The sequence below is a fragment of the Zingiber officinale genome, chromosome 5A (genome assembly GCF_018446385.1).
Source record: "Zingiber officinale cultivar Zhangliang chromosome 5A, Zo_v1.1, whole genome shotgun sequence".
NCBI lineage: Eukaryota > Viridiplantae > Streptophyta > Magnoliopsida > Zingiberales > Zingiberaceae > Zingiber > Zingiber officinale.
Window position 1 is genome coordinate 84,231,829 of NC_055994.1, and position 22,023 is coordinate 84,253,851.

General features: G+C 35.9%; 3 protein-coding genes and 1 pseudogene across 4 annotated transcripts; 1 reads left to right on the top strand and 3 right to left on the bottom strand.

The window, feature by feature from the left end:
• Positions 1-777: 777 nt before the first annotated feature.
• Positions 778-2,371, top strand: LOC121982967 (probable WRKY transcription factor 40). Of its 2 annotated transcripts, none has more exons than XM_042535963.1 (5): positions 778-959; positions 1,113-1,178; positions 1,267-1,515; positions 1,623-1,739; positions 1,804-2,371. In XM_042535963.1, the coding sequence occupies exons 1-5, from the start codon at positions 888-890 to the stop codon at positions 2,113-2,115; spliced, it is 816 nt and encodes a 271-aa protein (XP_042391897.1). In that variant the 5' UTR covers positions 778-887; the 3' UTR covers positions 2,116-2,371. The 2 variants fall into 2 exon arrangements, with proteins under 2 accessions (XP_042391897.1, XP_042391896.1); XM_042535962.1 differs by having other exon boundaries at positions 781-959; positions 1,249-1,515.
• Positions 2,372-2,810: 439 nt separating this feature from the next.
• LOC121980800 lies at positions 2,811-9,134 on the bottom strand (annotated as a pseudogene).
• A 571-nt stretch (positions 9,135-9,705) lies between these two features.
• On the bottom strand, positions 9,706-17,357 carry LOC121980801 (BRAP2 RING ZnF UBP domain-containing protein 2-like). Its single transcript, XM_042533017.1, has 12 exons — positions 17,054-17,357; positions 16,816-16,931; positions 16,596-16,704; positions 16,386-16,500; positions 15,120-15,217; positions 13,304-13,410; positions 12,959-13,208; positions 12,787-12,840; positions 12,512-12,655; positions 11,464-11,528; positions 10,191-10,245; positions 9,706-9,873 (listed from the first exon to the last, which is right to left on the bottom strand). The coding sequence occupies exons 1-12, from the start codon at positions 17,351-17,353 to the stop codon at positions 9,706-9,708; spliced, it is 1,581 nt and encodes a 526-aa protein (XP_042388951.1). The 5' UTR covers positions 17,354-17,357.
• A 773-nt stretch (positions 17,358-18,130) lies between these two features.
• Positions 18,131-20,624, bottom strand: LOC121980802 (50S ribosomal protein L35, chloroplastic-like). The gene is made up of 3 exons (XM_042533018.1): positions 20,289-20,624; positions 20,095-20,211; positions 18,131-18,419 (listed from the first exon to the last, which is right to left on the bottom strand). Exons 1-3 carry the CDS (start codon positions 20,538-20,540, stop codon positions 18,342-18,344), a joined length of 447 nt encoding a protein of 148 aa, XP_042388952.1. The 5' UTR covers positions 20,541-20,624; the 3' UTR covers positions 18,131-18,341.
• Positions 20,625-22,023: the final 1,399 nt, after the last annotated feature.

The window sequence follows — 22,023 nt, forward strand, 5'->3', positions numbered from 1 at the left end:
TAAATGAAAGGGTAAAAGATTAAACAATAGTTTTTAAAAAATGACATACAATATATACAATCAATGGATCATAATTCTATCTATAGTCTCCACAAATTGATACACTTAGTAATTTACTAGTTATTTTAATAAATCTTAGGATCAATTTTTAATGAGTACAAAATATTTCATTGAATTGAATGTGTGACGTTTTTCATACATAAAGTTACTGTGTTAAGATAAAAATATCCTTATGAGTTACATGTCTACATCTAATCGGGGGACTGATGATACTGAATCCCTTAAAAAGTATGTGGTAGAATCTAAAAGTATCTAGAATCTAGATTTAAAATTTTCTTAGAATTGTCAAATTGAAAATTCAAACTATTTATTTCTATCCATTCAAAACCTCCGTCAATTATCACACTTCTCACCTTCCTCGAAGCTTCTAACAAAACAAAACTACAGAGTTTTACAAAATGGAAAATACAAAACAAATTAGTCAATGACATCCAGCTGGTTAATCTTTTACAAAACAAATTGAAAAAAACAAGGAACATAATAAAATTTTAAAACAAAAAGGTAAAAAAATCACATTATGACACTAAATTAGTCAAGAAAAGACTTGAATAGTTCTTGCCACTTGTTACCAAATTTCATGTCGACTAATTTGTGAGGATTGAATTAATGGATTGACTTACACAAGACTCCTTTTGTTCTTTCATATTTCTCATTTCATAGTTAATTAAATCGAACTTTATTTACCATAAAATTAACACCTAAATTAAGCCATTTTAGCAAGTGATGTAACATGATCACGACATGCTTTGAGAGGATGGCTCGTCTCTAATTACCCTAATTCCTATAAATGGTTCCTCCTGTACTCCCTTCTTATTTCTCATCAAAGCATGAATCATCATCGCTCCCTTGATCTCAACCTCGATGCTGTGGCTATCGATCCATTTTCGATCAACTCTCGAGTATAAGTTTAATGCTTATATGCTTCCTTGTTAAACATTATGGTGGTTTTGTAGTATCGATGATATTAATTACCTCAAGCTTTATGATCTTTGATCATGTTTTTTATGCTTATTTTATCTTGGTAAACTGATCTCTATTGGAATGTATCGTAGGAAGCACTCGCCACAAAATTTGGAGATGAAGACGATCAGGAATTGCAGTTAAAGGAAAAGACAGAAGTGAGTTATGAAGATCTTCTTTATATTCTTGCTGAACACACTCAATTTTGAACTAATTGCTATATGTTAGGATTCTTCCATATTTGAGGTTCTCCGAGCTGAGCTTGCTCGCATTACCATGGAGAACAAGAAGCTTAACGCGATGCTAGAATCCATCACTTGCGACTATGCCAATCTTTCAAACAAGATGATCGATCTCGCGATGAGGAAGAGCAAGATTCTAGGTACTCTTGGCCATTCTAATTGTGTGTCTAGCGAAGAAGATTTATGCAAGATTGTAACAAAAGAGACTAGCACTAATGCTTGCAAGGTTCAAATTTGCGTCGACTCAAACTTGGTAATTGGCATTTTTAGCCCAAGTACATCATCACTATAATGTTTAAAGCAATCATAAAATTAATTTTGAATACTCATGTTATCGATTCTATATTGTGGTTTTTTAAGGTTGTTAGAGACGGTTATCAATGGAGGAAATACGGTCAAAAGGTGACAAAAGATAATCCTAATCCGAGGGCTTACTTCAAATGTTCGATGGCTCCCTCTTGCCCGGTTAAAAAGAAGGTAATTCGTTAAGTAAGATTTGTCGATATTTAAGTTCTTCATGGCATACTTAACCATGACTTAGGTGCAAAGGAGTGTAAAGGATGCAACAATCTTAGTGGCGACCTATGAAGGCAAGCATAACCACAATCCACTTTCTCAACTCGACGATAACAATAACAACGATAACAATAATCGCGATGACAATGCAACTATATTATATGATCGCAAGCCATCAGAATCATTGTTGGAGGAGGAGGAACCATTGATCCGGCTAAATAGTAATAATTTAGTTGGGGAAATGGCTCGAACATTGAGCAAAGATCCATCTTTTACAGCCGCTTTGGCTAATGCTATCTCTGGTAGAATAATGCAACTACAATCTACGACTCGATAAACTTCTTTTAGAAAGAAGAAGAAGAATTAGTTGTGTCGTTTGCATATCATTTGTAAGAACCTTATCGGCTATCTATCGCGATTGCAAAGTGGGCAAGTTGTCGAATTGTTCTTCGATGAGCTTTGCATATCATTTGTAAGAACTTTATCGTCTATCTATCGCGATTGCAAAGTGGGCAAGTTGTCCAATTGTTCTTCAATGAGCTTCACTTCTTTATTCGACGATCTATGAAAATTAAGAAACAAGTGAGTTATCATGAGTTAAAAGTTTAGTTAGTGTTGCTTCAACTACATTGCAGTTATTTCATGATATAATAAAACACATTAAAAACTTAAAACTCGCACACATTAGAAAAAGGATTCCTCTTCTTCCACTTTTACCTCTTTGTTCCATTAACTCTCTCTGAATTAATCTGGAGCTTTGAATATTAGTCATGCACAATTATTATGAGCAGGGAGAAGAAACTTCGAGGAAACTGGGAGCTTTAATGGCGAAAGAGAAAGAAACACCACGTGAAATTGACTCAAATAATGAATAATTCCTTTGTGAAGTCGACGAAAGATCTAATCTGGCGGCGTTATAAATGTTTCCTGTCATTCAACTCGAAACTCTGACAAACAGTCAATCAGAGATGGCATTTAACATTTCTAAAAATAATTTATTGATACGAACAAATAACACAACTACACAAGCCACAACTCAAACTAGCAATTGCATAAAAACTGACGAAATAACATTATTCCATTAAGAGTTCGAGAACAATACAATCGGCGACTATATGTTTTTTTTTTTCCTTTAATCTGGTAGTGTGTTGCTTTTTAGCCATTCACTAGTTGGCTAGTTTAAAGAATCAATAATAAGCAAAACTCTATTCACAAATTCTATGAACATGTGCCTCTTCACTGAAAATCAAAAATCTCAAGCTGAGCTGCACACACTAATGAAGGTGATAAATAGGTCAGTGAATGGCACTGGTTGACAATTATCCGATTCTGTGTTAGGTCAAGCCTCTATTGACCTATCCCTTCTGAGGAAGAGAAGCCGCCAAAGCCCTCAACCTGTTCACGATCTCTGCGAAGCTAGGCCGCTGTGAAGGTTCTGCGGCCCAGCATTGCTCCATCAGTGATTTCCATTCAGGATCACAATTCGGGCACAAGAGGCCGCAGTGTATTGTTCAGAATCCCACCTGTTGAGAGCAAAGAAATGAGAGGAAATACGCATGCAACCCTGCACGTCCTAGTGCTGCAGTTGTCGATAATGTAAACAACAAAAACAAAAATGCTATGCGACCACTTGGGCAGAGAGATTTATTTTAAGAGCAAGTCAACCATATGAAAAACTCACCTATAATAAGTCCATAGTGCATATCTCGATATGGTTTGTCACCGGTAATGAGCTCCCACATCACTATCCCAAAAGAGAATACATCAACCTGAAGCCCAATAATTGAGTTTGATTAACGATGGACTTGTGAACTTAAAGATGGAAATGGAAAGGAAATTAAAATGGATTGGCATCAACAGTATGAATGACACAACTAAGCATTGCCTTTTCACTATACTTGATATCTTTGCCACCAAGAAGTTCAGGTGCCATCCACGGTAGAGTTCCACGCATGCCGCCAGACATCATTGTCTCGTATTTTAATTTTGAAAGACCAAGATCAGCCACCTGCACAGTGTGTTTCATGTAATTATTGGGTAATATGCTTTCAGGCTAAAAGGAAATTATCTAAAAATTGCAACACGAGCAGACTGGGCAATGTCCGACTATAAAATTCCAAAGAGTGCACTTTGTGATATCTTTTTTTCCTGTCCTTTTCCTGTTCTTTGCCACAGATGTCACATAATAATTTGACAAAGTGCAATGGTTAAATCTTTATCTACTATTGTTTCCTTGAACTCAGGAATTACGTTGAAGCTGAAAATTTTTATATTCTAACAGTTTTTTATTTCCAACAGTAGTAATGTAAAATCACAGGCTGGCTTTATTTGTTTTACTGGAACCTATTACTGTTATTTTTCACATTTTCTGGTGTTTAGTCGAGAGAAAATCTTTGATAGAGAGAATTTTTAAGCCAAAGCTGAAAATACAACTTAAACTGGAAAATTGATTTATCTTTCGTAAATTGCTTAAACTATTTCACTATTTAATCTTAAATTCAACTTCAGCTGGTCAATCTGATAACTCTAGATAAAACAATGATATCATAGGTACTATAATTAAAATCATACAATAATTAGAATACATAAAATAAAAATAAAATATATGAAAAAAAATACAATCCAGAAAAGATAATCCAAGCTGTCCCTTTTAAAACCATGCTTGATCAGGACTAAATAAGCATATAAAATTTAAACGAATGAAAGTGCAAAATAGTTAAAACTTTAACCTGAGTTAAGGTTCACTTCATCAAAGGTAAACATGGTGTACTGCATTAAGGCATCAAAATGTATGGTACCTCACCTAAAGAACCATCAGAAAAGTATAGAGGCTGAATTTGTTTTGTTCTTTTCATTTTCTTCTATTTCCCAAAACTTCTCTTGGGTTTTTCTTCTTTGTTCTGGAAATAAATTAACTGTTGGGTGATATTGCAAGGCCAATGAACTTAACAATCAAAATTTGTGGTCCATGATCAAAAGATCAATATAAGTTCACAAAATAAATCAACAACCATAATCAGTTGCATTCAATCAGTTCACAACATTTGCGGAAACTAAATGATTTCCAGAATTGATAAATTTTAAGATGCAAATTTGATTCAGTCAAACAGCACTAGTTAAACCGCTCAAACATAATTAACAAAGGCATATGAGACTTGGAATTCCAGTATAGCATTTTGAAATAAACTCAAATAATATTTTAAAATTAATTACAATCCTTACCTTGCATATTGGACGCTGAGGATCCCTCATGTTGACAAGCAAGTTATCACTTTTTAAATCAAAGTGTATTATATTTTTACTATGCAAGTATTCCATGCCAAATGCCACGTCCATTGCAATAAGAAGACGTCGGCGCCTATCAAGCATCCTATTCAAAGGTAATGATAACATGAATAAGATCAAAAGATAAAATACCCAATGAAATGCAGTCACCTATATAAGATCTCTTAGAAGATTGGTAAGCGCAACACTTCATTTGTAGCAAGCAACATAAAAACCAAAGCACAAACACAAAAAAGAAAGAATAATAGAATTATGCAAGCCGTGAATCTTTGCCAAAATACTTGCTATTCTTTAGATTTACTTTATTTTCCTTTGTCTTTAAAATACTAAAGAAAATAGAACATTTAGTAATAACTAATAGGAATAGAAATGTAGAGGAGCCTTTAAATGCTTGTGCATTTAGAACCAATCTACTCTGGTTGGATAAGTTGGATCTTCATATTCACAGAAAATTGGTTGGTTGGGTTCCTTCAATGCGAACAAAAAGTAACAATTGAATTTAAACTTAATCAAACCTACGTTTCAGCTAGGAATTCTAGATCCAACCAGTTACAGTTGTTCCGATTGTCAATTGTGAATACATTATTAACACAGCACTATAGCATAATAATAAGATAGCATGAAGTGATTACTTCTCACTCTTCTGCAAAGCATGCCGAAGTGAACCATTAACCATAAACTCTGTTACTGTTGCAATGGATCCCCCAGGGCCACCAAGAACAATACCATAAAATGCCACAACATTTGGATGGTGCAAGCTACCAAGCTTACAGGCCTCATTTAAAAAATCAGCCCTCTGAGTTTATTCATACACGCACGTAAGCATAAATTCTACACAAAAAGAAGCATATGACGCAAATTACTAACTAGAAACATACTGCACGATCCTGCTCTGATGAATTCCCAGAAAAAACCCTATCATTGATTCTTTTGATTGCCACATCTGTGCCTCTCCACTTGCCGTGATACACGGTCCCAAAAGACCCAGATCCAAGTTCTTGCAACTCCTCCAAATCATTATTTTTTATTACCTTGAAGTGATAACAAATATCAATAATCTGAAGTTCAATGTAAACTATGGACATAACAAATTAAATAATGAAGAATATCCAACGCTATCATCTAACCTGGAGGTTTCCAATCTCATCTGTATTAGGAAATCCATTCTTAGCTTTCCCTAATTGTTTGGTCTTAGTCTGTGTTACAATCATTTTAAACACATGGTAACAGCACAAATACATACACAAAATAAAAATGAAAAGAAAATGGTTATTACCTCTTTCTTTTCATCTGTTACAGTAGTGTCCTCTATAGTTGTATGTTCTCTGAAAGGACCGTGAATGGTCTCTTTTGTTTCACGAGAATTGAAATCAGGAACTGGAAGTTCAGATGATTGCAGTGTTACTGCTAATGTGGATGTATTCCCTTCAGTATTCTGGTTATCTTCTTTAATCTGAGCATCTCCTAAATCTTTAACAAAACAGATTGTGAATGTCCTTGACTTAGAAGACCACCAATAACTATTCATAAAATGGAAGGGACAAAACCTTTTAAAGGATGTGGAAGCTCTTTGGGTGAATCCATATTTAAAGAGTTTGGTGTCTGAACGGAAACAGCTACAGGAACAGTTAACTCAGACCCTATGTTATTTACAGGATAATTCCTGTTGCAAAAGTCCTTTGTGGCTGAAGAAACATTGCTTGCTCCGGGAGGCAGGATTGTACTGTCCAATAGTTTCTGAGGATCCATATTGCTGACGAGTGGGTCTGAGGATACAACTTGCTGCATTTGGTTCATATTGCAGAGAAGCTGAGCGCTGTCCGTTTGGGGAATAAACCCATTGCTAAATATTTCAACTGGATGGACACTGGGGATCTCATTGTTTTTGTCACTAAGATTTTTGTTGCAGGCTTGATTATCATTGATAGGATCTGCATAATTGAACATCCCTCTAGGTCCAGCTCCTGCTTCATGATGATATAAGTATAGCTCATGGTTCCCCGTGATGTATGGACTGTGGATGTTATTGGAAAGTTGAACACTCTGGAGATGAGCAACATCCCTCATCACAGATGGCAGCTGACTAGATAGCAAACTAGAATTTCCCTCTGGAACAACTCCAGATGCAATTGGGGGATTACTAAAAGACAGTTCACTCCCTCTATCCTGTGGCCCAATGTTATGACTACTCGCCACAACAAATGGCGGCTGTTCAGAGTTTAAACCCTTGGAGATGCCAATATCAGCCAAGACAACTGTTGGTCTTGGGTGATCACTGAAGCCTGGAGCCCTAGGAGGATTCATGCTATCCATAGGCCTAACATGGCTATACAAGGCCAGGACATCTGGATTTGCACCTAAATTAACATCAGTAACAAAAGATTTATGTATAAAACTTGGATTAAATGGATAGTTATGAAATCCAATCTTCTGTGGAAAATGCATTTGTTGTTGCAAAGAATCCTCTCGATGAGATTGAGGAGTGAGGAGAGATCCATAGGTGTTGTGTGGTGCAGACAATGAAGCTGGTGTCAGTACTATATTAGAATGATCACGATTTATAGGCAATGGTTGCTGTTTTAACACTGAGCCTTCTTTATGAGATTTCTCAGGAGTGCTTTCAGTTCCATTTGATGGTTGCAAGGCTGCTGATAGACCCACAGAAACTGGTGGTTCAGAAGTCTTAGCATGGTCCAGGTTGGCTGAATTTACAGATGGCCTCACATTAATATGAGGCATAGCAGGAGCTCTCTCAAAAAACTCATGGTTCCTAGGAGCTAAAACAGCTAAATTCTTAGCTTGGATATCCGCACCACTGTCTGCCGTTTGAAGTGGTACTCTTTTTGCTAAATCTTCAGAGTCGTGACTCTGCAACAACATATTTGTCGCAGGAATGGCATATCCATGGCCAATACCTTGCTCATTTATCAAGGTATCTGAATGGACATGGGGCAAGGCTTTCTGACATAAACTACAGTCCACAAATTTAATAGTCAGCCCTTGGGATGATGCAGGCACTGGACGTCGTTCCATATTTGGTGCGAGAAAGTGTGGAGGAGGCAGTGGAGGTAGCTTTGATAAAGGCTGCAACTTTGTATCGCCGGGAATCCTCACTACCCTTCCAGTATTAAGGTCCGTCTGAAAATCCACTCTTGTCATCCCATTACCAGCATGAGCAGTTGTGGTATCAATCTGTTCCGGTGGCATACAAGCATCTGGTGCCACCACAACATTGATTGGTGGAGTTCCCCTCCCTAAAAAAGGTTGGGGATAGTCATGTCGCTGCTCTATGTAGCGCCGAGGCACAGTTGGTGGTGCAGACAGCAATTCAGGCTGTACCGAATTGAAGAATTTGCTTTGATTTGGCAACATAGGAGGCAGTTCATACTGACTCGAACTCAAAATTTGGGTTTGGTCATTGTAATCTGTAGTCGGCAGAAGACCTGGAACATCTTGCCCTGCAAAATTCGACTTTGATGCAACAAGAGCAGATGTACCAGTAGGAGACAAATGAGCAGGCGAAGTACCTTCGTTGGCCAGCGCCTCGACAGCCATCAATCCATCTGAATTCTGGGTGGACGAGAAACTCGTCCCGCTGTCCCTTCTCCTGATGCTCGAATCTAATCCATTGACGGCCTCGAGATACCTCGCGCCAGTATCCTGCAAATCATGGTACGGGGCAAGTGGAGGACCGGCGCCGCTTCCAGACACATCCGATGGCGAGAAGAGGAAAACTCGCAGCTTGGCGTTGGTATTATCGGCCACCATCTTATCGTACTCCTCCATCATGTTCTCCAGGTCCTCCGACGTGGACACGGAGATGAGGGCATCAAGATCCTCGTCGGGGAGCTGGTACCGGAGCACGACCGTCCCGCCGCAGACCTCGCCCATCCTGCGCAGGATCTCAGCCAGCGACGTGTCGCGGTGGACGGTGAGGATGCGGGTCTCCCCTCCGACGTAGCGGAGTGCACCGTCGCTGAGTCGAGGAAGAATCTTCCCGCCGTAGCTGTACCGGAGCTTGACCCTGCGTTTCCCGGCTGAAGCATGGAGATCCCCGCGATCGGAAGCCATGCAGCGGTGAACCCGAAGCTAGGGTTTTGGCGAGGGATCGACGAGAAAGCCGACGAGATCAGGGGTCAAACGAGAAGGGGGCAGGGTAAGAAAATGTTCGTGCGTAATCGATACGAATTCAGTAAGGAGCTTTTAGTAGATAATTAAATTGATAGAAACAATAAACAGCGATGATTAAAAGATAATTAATGAGCGAGATCCGTATCAGCGGTAACCCTAAAATCAATACTTTTCTCACTCAACTAAAATTGTCAATATTTTCTTGTAAATATTTTCAAGAAAACAATAATTGGCATTTCAATAATAAGTAAAATATTTAGCAAAATATGATTCATAATTGTTTAAAGTTAGCCAGACAAAGTAATTAAAACTATCAGCGCTGGATCATAAACCTACGTTTATGGTAAGTACTTAGATCTATCATCGATACATATACAATCAATTTTTTTTTGCAAGTTTCTTCAGTTGCTCCGTCAAAAGCATCGGATTCTACACTTGGAAAACTCCTGAATGTGTACAAAAGCTTCACTTTGTATTATAGTAGTAGTAGTTGTGGAAAGACGAGCACACCTTAGTTCCTTCTTCGGTTCTTTTTACCATGTTCATTGCTGCCCGTACTGGAAGAGGATGCCGGTTCGACTGGCAAAACAGTGCCGCCAGTGATCTCACTCGCAACGGAGTCCTTTGGAGGTTCATCGATCACGTTTTGGGATTCAATGTGCATTATCAGATCTCCAAGCTGCAGGCAGATACAGTTGGGGATTAGTCATGGTTGTGAATGGAAAGTAATATCTTCAGTAATCGTAACAAAGCAAAAAAAAAAAAAAAAAAAAAAAATAGAGAAAATCTATCCAATTGGCAGTTATGAGACAGAGAATTGTCTGATCAAAAATTCTGAAACGCGAATTATAATGAGTAATGAGAAACTGAATTCTTCAGTTAAAAAGTGGCGAGAATGTGGAATCTGGATTATCAAGCCAAAGAATTATATAATTGAAGGACAAGATTAGATCTACAATTCACATTATTTCAAAAAGAAAACAGAGCATCACATACTTGTTCCTCCAAACCTTGAATCTTCTCATCTCTCCATTTTACTGCAGCTTGCTCCCTGACAACGACAGTGATGAATAGATCAAATGTGTTGACTCAGCATAATATTTACGATTTGAGTTTACTAACCCTTTAAAAAAAATACCAAACCAGTAACAACTATATGCCCGATGCACTATTCATTTAAGAAGAATCAAAAACAATCTCCTAAATTGCAAATATAAGAGTTAAACATATTCATGTCTCCCATGAATATGAGAACCATTATCTCGCCGGGGCCTAATTGTTCAAGCAAAGTCAATGGTTGCTTATCTAAATTTAAGAATCTCCTTATTTAAGGATTGATGTCCTCTCAAAACAAGGAAGTCCAATTCATGATCCAAAATCATCCAAATAAGAAGCATACAGGGCCCAAATATTGGCTTTGCCATCACACATGCAACTCTTTCCAAACCAGTGTAATGATCTATTAACTTGTTAGACCCAACCCACTATAACCCAAATCGCTTGCCCAAAATGCTTAAACAAAAGCTAATGATTAACCAATCATTTAGTTTTATAATAACCCATGATTAGCCTACCACTTATCAGTGAGATTTTAAAGACCAACAAGAGAGTTCAAACTAAGTCAATGTCAACACACTTAGCTAGGGGCTCTCTAAATATTTAAGCATGCCTAAAGAAGCCTAAGTCAGCATATGAGACCAGGAAAGAAGTGTCAACCTCTCATCTCTTTCTCTTTACCTCTACACTCAGTTATTGATTAAGAAGAAATGAGAAATAAATAACTGACCATTCCGTACAAGATAATTAGTTTCATGCTATTGAGCAAAAAACAAATATGTCTCAAGGAATGGAGCTCTAGCTCTTGTTTCTTCCTCTACCTCCTTTAACATGCATCAATTTATGAATTTCATATTGCTTTCAACATATAGAAACATTTTGCCTTCAACATCAAGATACAAAATTATTGATTAAGAAGAAATATGAGGAAAAAAAACTCATCCGTTATGTCCAAGATAATTAGATTCAGGCTATAAAGCCAGAAAAAGATATACTCCCTCTCACCTCAAAAAAGTGTGTGTCAGTACAGTTATGATGATGTGCATGTGTGTGTTAATGATGATTAGAAACTATATGGCCTTCATCTAATGAAGAAATTCTTATACAGATAGTGCACTTCAGCTTGCACAAGCATTTTGAATATTTTATATATATATATATATATAAGATTACAAATCATTAGATGAGAATTATGTCAATGATAATACATTACCTTTCTTCCAGTTGTTGAACTTTTGCTTTCCACATATCTTCGTTTTTCAACAAGTTTTCGTTAATCTACAAAGAAACAGAAAACCAAGTTACCCAAATAATACGACAAAGGAAGCACATTTTTCATCACAGAGAATTAAACACATTATGATGGTCAACAGGGATTATTTGGTTTATACAAATACATGATTCTAAGTAGCAATTAGAGGAAATGGTCTATTTCCAGGCATTTGGTTGCCTGAAAATGACCTGCAAGCTACAAATCCATTTGAAGTTAAACCTTAAAACAAGATGCAAATCCACATGTAATGAAAATCCCATATATTAGATTTGCAACCTATAAATAATATCAACAATACATTGGCAACATGAAATACTCAAGTACAGAATAAAACATTACTGCAAATAAATATATAATAAACTAAAATATTTTAGATGATATCAATGCATTTTTTTAATTTGAAAACAAATAAAGAATGTAAAAGGAAATAGATATATTCTAAAGGAATTTTAAATAAATATTAGCTAAGCGTCATTTTTATCACAACTAATGAATTTAAAAATAAAGATTAAATTTTAATTTTGTTTTTTATTTTATTGCAGCTAGTTTTTAAAGATACGACATCAACACTATATCATTGTATCCATTAAATAAATTTTGTTAAGGGTAAAATTATCCTAAAACTATTCACACCAAACAAGAGATGTCATGTGTTGCAAAATAACAGACAAGGTGTAAGCTGCAGCGAAGAGGCTAATTAGCAAATGTCGCATGGATGGCAAAACCAACTATGCATGAAGACAGTTAAGAGTTCAGTCAATAAAAGAACAGCATGTGCACTTAAAGATTAGTATAATAGTGATAATTTTATTTTCAAATTGGTTACTATGCATAACAAACATGTATTTGTACTCATTTAAAGAACCACTTTTACAAATAGCAATTGCATTTATAGCCAACCAAATTGTACATCAGAGAAAACTGTGAAAGGCCAAACCAAATTCAGAAGAGACACAAAATATATAAACCTAATGATAGGGCAACTCACATCCTCCATAAACTTTTTCTCTTCGATGCATTTATCAAGCTTTATTTGAAACTTCTGAAGTTTTAGACTAACAGCCTTTTTTATAGCTTCCGAAATTTCTTTCTCAGTCTCCTCCTTAATCTCCAGCACCAGTGATTCATAATACTGTAATGCCATAAGAAAACAATTAAAACTACTGAATGTCATTTGACGGTTTGTAAATGCTTCATTAAACTAACAATAAAAGGTAGGTCACACTAGTAGATTATTAGATAACAAATAGCATATTAACATACTTTTCTTTGGTTGTCTAGTTGAGATGTGAGAAGATCATTGTATTCTCCAGCTATCTGTTATGGGTGAAAAACAAGGAATAGAGAAGTGAGAAGATTTCAGAAAGCATAACATGGGACTGAGATATAGCAGTCCTTAATTGTACAAATTGAATTTAGATTTTTGACAGATTACAGTATCGAGTTTACTGTTCAGAAGAGCCTCATCAAAACCAAGGTCCTCGCTATATTCACAGCTACCACGTTTATCATCAGCATGAGCACAATGGAAATTCAACTCAACTAACTTTCCATCAGTTTTTGATTGGATTAGACGGTGTACATAGTTGTCCCCAACATAATCCCACACACGCTGAGTCTCCAACTCAAGTGAATAACAGTGCTGTGTTTCTTTCCAGTGTCTGATAGCATGGCCTTCCTTGTATCTGTCATATTCAATGGCATAAAATAAGAAAGAAATGAAAAATATAAACAGAGACATACTCCACACAGTATGATGCTACAGGGAGGAACATGCTACCTTCCACACCCAATGAAACCACAAATAACACATATCCAAACATTCTCAGAAGTTCCACAGACAGAGCATGTTGATGTTTCAGGTTGTTGTTGGCAATATCTGCAAACCTATTAGTAACATCTGTAAGCCATAGTAATTGAGATTTCTTGACAGCAATGACAACAAAGTGCAAACACAATATATATTTGAATAGTTATAGACCACATCATGTGAAATAGATTTTTTTCAGAACCAAAGTACATCAAGGATCCTGCAAGTACAAGAAAAATGTTGTAATATAATAATACAAACAATTGACCAACTCTTAGATGCATTGCTTTGCAGAAAGGAAGGATAGCATTGGATAAATGAAATGGTAATTCAAATTTGAATATTATAAATAATAATTGACTGGTTGTTAGCCTTGGATACATTGTTTTGCAGAAAGCTAAGTTGCATTGGACAAACAAAACCTACTTGTAGAACCAAAAAAAATATATTTCTACCTATTATTGTATCATAAAACTGGACCCATTCAACTAGATTGTGCCATCTGACCACCTTTTCATCATATGCATAATTATAATAAAGTGGATATAAAACACATTTATAGTGGAGAATAATTATCAATTAACTGCCAAATTGCAATAGTTTCAAATCATAATACCTATTATTGTATCATAAAACTGGACCCATTCAACTAGATTGTGCCATCTGACCACCTTTTCATCATATGCATAATTATAATAAAGTGGATATAAAACACATTTATACTGGAGAGAATAATAATCAATTAACTGCCAAATTGCAATAGTTTCAAATCATAATAGCCAAAAACTATTTGAAGCAGCAAAGTACTAATAATGCCAGAAGAATGTCCACACCCTTTCACCTGTTGCTTCATGAATACATTTTCCAACCAAAATACATTGGACGTGTTTAGTTTTAGTTTTGTGTCATAATTTTACCATTCATTATACACGAAAACATTAAGGATTTTCTTACCATCTCAAACAAATTGAGAAAGGAAAGAAAATTTTCAGCTCATTAGAAGTTAATTCATTAGATCTGATGGCAGTCACAATACTCATATTTCCATAGTTTTCATATCCATAGTTGAGTGTTCCTTTTATATTGCAAAAGCAGTTTGATTGTATACATCACCTTGTGAATCAGGAAGGTAAAAATTTGCTCCTGTAAGATTTTGCATAGGGTACATCCTTTTCTATCCTTACTAGTGCCAAAAATTTTGTTCCTTTTCAGGAAGCAACATCCTTTTTTTGTTCCTAGCGTGTGCAACACACATCGCAGGTCACCTGACCCCATACAAAGGGCCTCGTGACTTACCTCCCTTTTTTATCGCATGGGGCAGTCCTGAAGCGGCCCTCGAGGTGAGAGTTATCACCATTTGCTGCACTAGTGCCAAAATTTTACAGATTGATCATGTTGCTAGGTAAAAGTTCATATTATATACCGCAAAAAGACCATTGAACAATAAGTAAACACTTCTATTTGACTTTTGTTGCTTGTATGATGTTTAATTGTCACAGCAGGGCCCCAATAGAACAAGGCAGAACCTTCATCATTTTTTTTTTAAAAAATGTCAAAATCTCACTTCTAAAAAGATCAGTAATTGAGAAATACAATTTCCATAATCCATAAGAACTGAATTCATCCCGTAAAACGAATCAGTCACAGAAAATGCTAACAAGTTTCAATAAACAAAATATACTTGTCAATCAACACATAAAAGGACTAACTATAGCTAATTTCATAGAAAAAGGATGGGTAGAGAAGTTCCAAATAAACATCAATATAAAGAAATCACGTCTCTTACCGGGCAAGATGAATCCGTCCATTTAGATATGCATGAACAGTGAAAAGAATGATTGCAAATTGTTGTGAGAATGCCACTAGTATCTTGATCTAGTCTCTCTATAAATTGACAAAAACAAAATGTAAAGACTCAAATCTCAACATAATGTAAGTCATGAAAATAATTGGGCTGAACAATGAAGAGAACCAAAAACAGGCAAGCTAAACTAATAATGTACTAGAGAACAATATATTCAATGTTAAGCAAAGATCTTTATATAGTTTACATAATCATTCATGAACTCAGGATCACATTACTTCGACTAATTAGGAATGCTCAAATTTTCAAAAAATGTGTTGAAAGGTGGAGGGATATTTATGTCCAAATTTATGTTATTTGTCAACATTCAAAATCTAAAAGAGATAGATATGGGAATTTTATGAAATGAGCTCTGACAGTAAATATCCTTGCTAGATTCTTTCTGAGAGGTTTCAACCTAAAAATTGATAGAATTGTCCCGAGCCCGGATCCTCTGGGCCGACCAATGTTCCCTTTTCATGTATTGGTGGAGATGCATTGTCCCCATTTGTAAAATAGGTAGGGACCATGCATCCCCACCAATGCATGGAAAGGGAGCATCCTCTGGACCGCAAAAAGCGGTCCAGAGGATCTCCTCTCAATTGTCCCATATAAGTAGGGATTGTAATTCCAATATTACTGATAGCAAGAGAGAGTGAAAATTTAATCATAGATTATAAGTTAAATTAAATTTCTATCCTTTAAATAATTAATGAGCTCAATATGTTTAGATGAACAAGAATCACTATGTGAAAAATCCAGAGTAGCTGTAGGCTAGTCTTGCAGAGAAAGTTGAACCGAATATGTTTCCGAAATCATAGATTTATGAGGATAACAACTATCTAGCCAAATAAGCTATCATATCAGGTAATTTTGGTTGTCAAAAGGATAGCAATTCAGAGTTCAAAGCATGGAATCGAGAAAAATAAGTGTTTGGCATTTCAACAAAAGATGAGATGTCTAATATATAGAAAAGGTGCAGAAACCAGTAGATTTTGCACTATGGGGAAAAAACAATATGGCATGTGGGCATTATTTTAATGACAATTAGCCTACAACATGCATAGTGCGGCACTCCATTTTTGGGTAGAATTGGACTGCTAAAAGAGAGTCTAAGCCAAGTTGTACGAACGAGATTTCAATGGCTAAATTTTCCTGTGTACTTTATCAATAAGAGAATCATATATTCCGAGTGTTGGAAAAACCTACCAAGACAAACTGGACAAGAAGGCTCTTCAGCAGAGCTTGTTGCTGAGCTTTGTGTATGTTCAATCGATCCAGTGTACTGCACATCAATAGTGTAACGAACACTACACTGATCACCCTGTATAACAAAAGAAGGTCCAAGAATACTCAGACAGTGTGAGGCGCATTTTCCCAATTATTTGATGTTATATATGAAAGAACTCCGCTGCACACCTCCAGAGACGAAAACTGCCTCCCATTAAAGTGTTGGTAGAATCCATCAGCAGAAATTTGATTATCAAACTTGATGATCACACTATATTGATCGTCCACACCATCAGTTCTAAGAAGGATACATAAACATCGTGAGAGCCTTATCAACAAGCAAATGTATCCATTCCTAATAAATATTCTAAAAATGGCCAAAGTAGCACCTAAAAGTCGAATCATTTACCTAACGATTCGCATCTCGGCCATGTGCATGATGAAGGCACCACAGAACCGGCAGAAATCAGCATAAGTCATGTGGTTAGGCACCGCAATCACACAAACGAGAGGCTTCCTTCCAATCTGGTAAAAAATAACACATTTTAATAAACCCTAACAGTATTCAGCACTTAAACGCGCCAAAATCACATAGTGTAAAGTTCCAAGATTTTGGAAACTTCGCCATCAAATGAAGCGATTCGCACAGGGAGATTGTCGGAGGAGGCGACTTCATCCGGGTAGAGGTGCATGATTCCTCGAGTCTCCTCGATCCTAGGGTTTCCGGAGGAAAAGGAAACGGACAGGGTGAAGCCCCAACCAGTGGGCTCCCCTGGCTTGTCGCGTGAATCAGCAGGAGGGGGAGGAGCAGGCATCAGCTGGATGACTTCCTCCTGCGCCGCGGCGGCGGCGGCGGCGATGATGCCGCCACTGGTGGTCGCAGCGGCCATGGGGCGTCGGTGGAAGGAACGAGCGCGGCCGACGTTTTGTGTCGCTCTGGATCGCATCGTAATCCCGTTCGAAACCACGTTATTTATTGACTCGAGTTTAAATGTTTGGTTAAAAAAAATCATTTCTTAAAAAGTAAATTTTTAAAAAATATATTTTTATAACAAGTGAATGATCTAATAAGATATTTTAAAAATAATAATAAATTTATTTTTGAAAAAAAAAAAAAATGTATCGACCAAATAAGACTTTTAACATTCCTAACCATCTAGACACAAATTAATAATTAAAATTTGAATTTTTAATTTAAATGGCGACCACCATCCATACCAACAACTCACACTTATACTGTCAGTTACGACGTATTTGTAGGAATTTTTCCTTCAAATGGGGGACGTAATCAAAGGATGTTGAACTTCTACACTGGCCACCGTGTGCGTTTCCCGATTTACCTTGGTGGTCGATGGAAAACTTCCGTGGATTGTACCGGTCACCCCAGGATAATCAATGAGACTAACTAGGATTATTATAACTCACACTTATACCGGTCTCACTAGCCGCGGCTAGGCAGCAAACTTGCGGCTATGTTTTGGTCATTAGTCATTGATGAGAGTTACTGGTTATCAAAATTTATCCAAATAGTTGTTATGAGAAGGATGAAAACTCTAAAACAAAAATCCAATCGTGTGTTCCAAAGTAAACTAGGCATAAATTTGGGTATTGATATAATGTGTGAATGTTCAACTACTTGCACAGTCGATACCCGCAACTCACAGTCATAAATTTGTGTATCGATCACAGAAATTGCATGAGTTTGGTAATAAATTTCTCTGAAATACAATTAACTTGGTCACTGTAGTTTCAATTGAATTTTGAACGTTCAGCAAGCTCATTACCATGTAACAATTCCCAGTGATCATTTACAACATGATCAAATAATGAAATAAAAAAGCTGCATCAAATATACCAAGAACAATGAGTAGCCCAAGTTACATTATGTGCGAGCATGAAGCACGGATCAGCAAAAGGCAAACAAAAAGAGCAAGCTCAGGTTGCCTTTCGATTCACTTTCAGGTATGGCAGTGCACCGATCACATTGTCATAATCGCTTCTGTTAACTGGGTGCTGCAAAGAAAAATTCAGGCGTGTTTCAGAAACAAACTGAAATGATGTGAAGAAATACCACTGATTAAGCATTCAGGATGCAAAGAGATGAACAATTGTGAGCACACATAATTAAGTTTCGACGTGAAGTTGAACGGCAGGAGATATGAGGCAAATACCACTGATTAAGCATTCAGGATGCAAAGAGATGAACAATTGTGAGCACACATAATTAAGTTTTGAGTGAAGTTGAACGGCGGGAGATATGAGGCAAAACAACAGAACTACGAGGTGTGTAACCCTGAGGCGATCTTACCTATGACATGTAAGTAAACACATCAAACATAGCAAACTGACACAGAATAGCACTGAACTGCATCACTTAGAGTTTTGTTGGCCCCATGGGCCACTAGCTACTAAGCGTAATTGATTATTTGGCTCAAACAGAAGATATCAGCATTCTCTTTTTCTTCAAAATAAAAAAGGTACCCTTTAAAAAATATATATATTTTACACGAAACTGGAGTGTCTAGGTAAAATTCTAAAATTAACATTCCCCTGAGGCAAATTGTTAAGAACAGTTTTACAAGCGCAATGCTGAAAGGTAATACCTGAACAGAATAGCATAGTCATAGTGTTTCAATGGTTAGATGATAGACCAATCCAGAACTACAGGTGAGGAGGTATTTTTCTAGAGCGTTGATATTTAAGATTCAAACCATCAAACAAGAGGTGTTTCAATATGATATTCACTGCTGACTCAAGGCATCGGCTAGTCAAACTTCTAATAACATTATAAAATTCTAGAATAGACAGTTTTCCTTTAACATCTTAGACCTGTTTAAATTGCATAAAAGATACCCACGTAGTTGCAATTTATGATCGGCAACAATTAGGGTACTGTACTAAATATTTCAAGTTTTAAGAATTTCTTAGGTTAGCTATTAGGTCTTGGTCTTTGCTGAAATGAATATCCATCCAGCTCTTTTGTCGCACACAATGTCACAAGAAATTTGTGAAACCGATAGGGTGCCATAAGCCAATTCCATGTCACCAGATTTGCATCTAAACCAATGTCCAAAATCTGAATCTATGTATTTCTTAATGTCGGAGATAAGATAAAATAGCACAGGGTTCTTAACATCAAAAGTTCCTAAGTTCCTAAGCATATACAACAAACAAATACAAATGCATTGGTGTGTGTCAGGAAGAACAAAAGCAGTTTGTATCAAATATTTGCTACTTTGACATGAAGGGTCTGCTTCCTTGAGTGGATAAGTCAAAAGATGGATTTACAACACAAGTTGAACGATAAATCATCCTTCTATTGTTCCCTTTGTTGGACAAAGAGAGAAAATAGATATTTGAAGAGATCAATTTGAGAATCCATCCTTTGGAACTCTTCTGCTCGAAATAGGATGGAAACCTAATTATCATTTATTGGACATAAAAAAACCCATCGATCCACTAGGATAATTTCCCTTGTACCATGTTTGTGACCAATTTCTGCAACCTCCAGAAATGAACCAAAAAAGAGAATCTCAACAATAAGATGTTTATCTGATACAGAAGTTCTAAACACCATGTAATATCGACATATTCATAAAATGAAATACCAAAATTCCTAATGAAAGACAACCAGAAATCATACATAAGAGAAGCAAGTGTGGATGAGTGATCAGAGGGATCAACTTACCATTTTGGAAAGTCGGAGCTTCCTCTTGGTGTTCTTTTTCCTCAACAAGTGCTGCTTCCCGGCCCGTCTCCTCACAATCTTCCCTCTTCCGGTCACTCGAAATCTCTTTGCCGAAGCCTTAAAAGTCACAAAGGGCCAAACTTTCCGTGTCATAGCAGATGAAAGAGGGAGAGAAAAGGCAGGAAGGGCGATACCTTGTGGGTCTTCATCTTGTAGCCCTTGGAGGCGAAGACGGTGAAGGCGGAAGGCCTTCCGGAGGAGGAAGGGGAAGGGCAGGGATCTCGGCTGAGTAGAAGGGGGGAACCGGAAATGGAAGTGAAGGAGCCGAGGCTGCGGTGAAGGGAGATGACGGCGTGAGAGGAAGAGAGGCGGAGGCCATTGGAGGAATGGAATGGAGGCAGGGAGAAAGCAAACGGCCTCGCAAAACAGAGAGAAAATGAGGCCATGGATTGCGTTATCTGTGATTTCTGGCCCTTCTCAGCGATGAAAGGCTTTGAGGACGAAAGGAGTCGGAAGGCGAGAAGTCGTGGATATTATTATGGGTACTTTTGTTAAGTTATCATGTATAAACATTAGTTATATAATTATCATATAATCACATAATCAAGATTATAAAATATAAAATATAATCAAATGATTATCCTTAATTACAAAACTAACTATAGATAATAATAATAATAATAATAATAATATTATTATTATTATTATTTAAACTCTATTATATTTTACTATATTTTCATGTTTTTTTATTTATATATATTTTATTTTATTTTATTTTATTTTATTTTATGTTTTTTAATTTTTAATTTTTAATTTTTAATTTTTAATTTTTTAAGTTTTTTTTATTTTTTTATTTTTTAGGGATTTTTACATTTTTCTATTTTTTAATTTTTAATGTTTTTTAACATTTTTTATTATTTTTTACTTTTTATTTTTTTATTTTTCCCTATTTTTAATGTTTTTTTGTATTTTTTAGAAATTTTTAATATTTTTTCTATTTTTATGTTTTTGTATTTTTTTTAAATTTTTTAATGTTTTCCCTAATTTTTTTATTTTTTTTAATGTTTTTCTGTATTTTTTAAAAAATTTTAATGTTTTTTCTATTTTTTTATTTTTTAAATTTTTTAAAGTTTTTTTACCATTTTTTATTTTTTATTATTTTTTAATGATTTTTTACTTTTTTAAAAATCTTTTTACATTTTTTTTTTATGTTTTTCAATTTTTTCTTTACATTTTATTTTTTTTCACATTTTTCTTTTATCCGAGGATATTTTGGGTAAAAAAAATTCGATAACCCCAGAATCAAGAAAAACCTCAGTTTTCTGAGGTTTTCTGATTCCTGGTTGCATGCCCCTTTTGCTGACGTGTCGAGTATGGAACATTACTCGGGAATCGTCGATTACCTAAACCAAACAGGATTTTTGTTGATAACTTTGGATGGATAACCAAGGTTATCAAGGATAACCCCCAACCAAACGCACCCTATGGATAATTTTACATGCAATCCCTATTGGTAAACAAATCTTTGCATGCAGTCCCCATCCATGAAAATCTTTATTTTCACTCCCCAGTCAAACATATTTACCTAATTGCCCATGATATTTTTAGGTACAAAAAGTCTAAAAATCAGTATAAATCCTCTTAAATTCAATATATTAAATTAGAATATAGTATATTTTCTATCAAATTGAGTACGATTCTTTTTTCATCTCAAAATATACTCGATTTTAGTTTAATGTGCTGAATTTAATAGAAATTATACTCATTTTTAAACTATTTGTACCAAAAAAATATGAGGGTTAATTTCGATAGAAAATATATTCGATCTTAGTATAGAGTGTTGGATTCTAGTGTAAAGTGCTGAATTTAACAGGAATTATACTTGTTTTAAGACTTTTTATACCTAAAAAATAAGAGGGACAATTTTGT

Coding starts and splice junctions, on each gene's coding strand:
- LOC121980801 (XM_042533017.1), bottom strand. CDS start 17,353: ATGCGATCCAGAGCGACACAAAACGTCGGCCGCGCTCGTTCCTTCCAC. Junction 10,246..11,463: donor GTTCAACAACTGGAAGAAAG/GTAATGTATTAT, acceptor TGTCGTTGTCAG/GGAGCAAGCTGCAGTAAAAT. Junction 9,874..10,190: donor TTCAAGGTTTGGAGGAACAA/GTATGTGATGCT, acceptor ATCTGCCTGCAG/CTTGGAGATCTGATAATGCA.
- LOC121980802 (XM_042533018.1), bottom strand. CDS start 20,540: ATGGCCTCATTTTCTCTCTGTTTTGCGAGGCCGTTTGCTTTCTCCCTG. Junction 20,212..20,288: donor ACAAGATGAAGACCCACAAG/GTATCGCCCTTC, acceptor GTGACTTTTAAG/GCTTCGGCAAAGAGATTTCG. Junction 18,420..20,094: donor AGCTCCGACTTTCCAAAATG/GTAAGTTGATCC, acceptor TTTTCTTTGCAG/CACCCAGTTAACAGAAGCGA.
- LOC121982967 (XM_042535962.1), top strand. CDS start 888: ATGAATCATCATCGCTCCCTTGATCTCAACCTCGATGCTGTGGCTATC. Junction 960..1,112: donor CATTTTCGATCAACTCTCGA/GTATAAGTTTAA, acceptor AATGTATCGTAG/GAAGCACTCGCCACAAAATT. Junction 1,179..1,248: donor AGTTAAAGGAAAAGACAGAA/GTGAGTTATGAA, acceptor GCTATATGTTAG/GATTCTTCCATATTTGAGGT.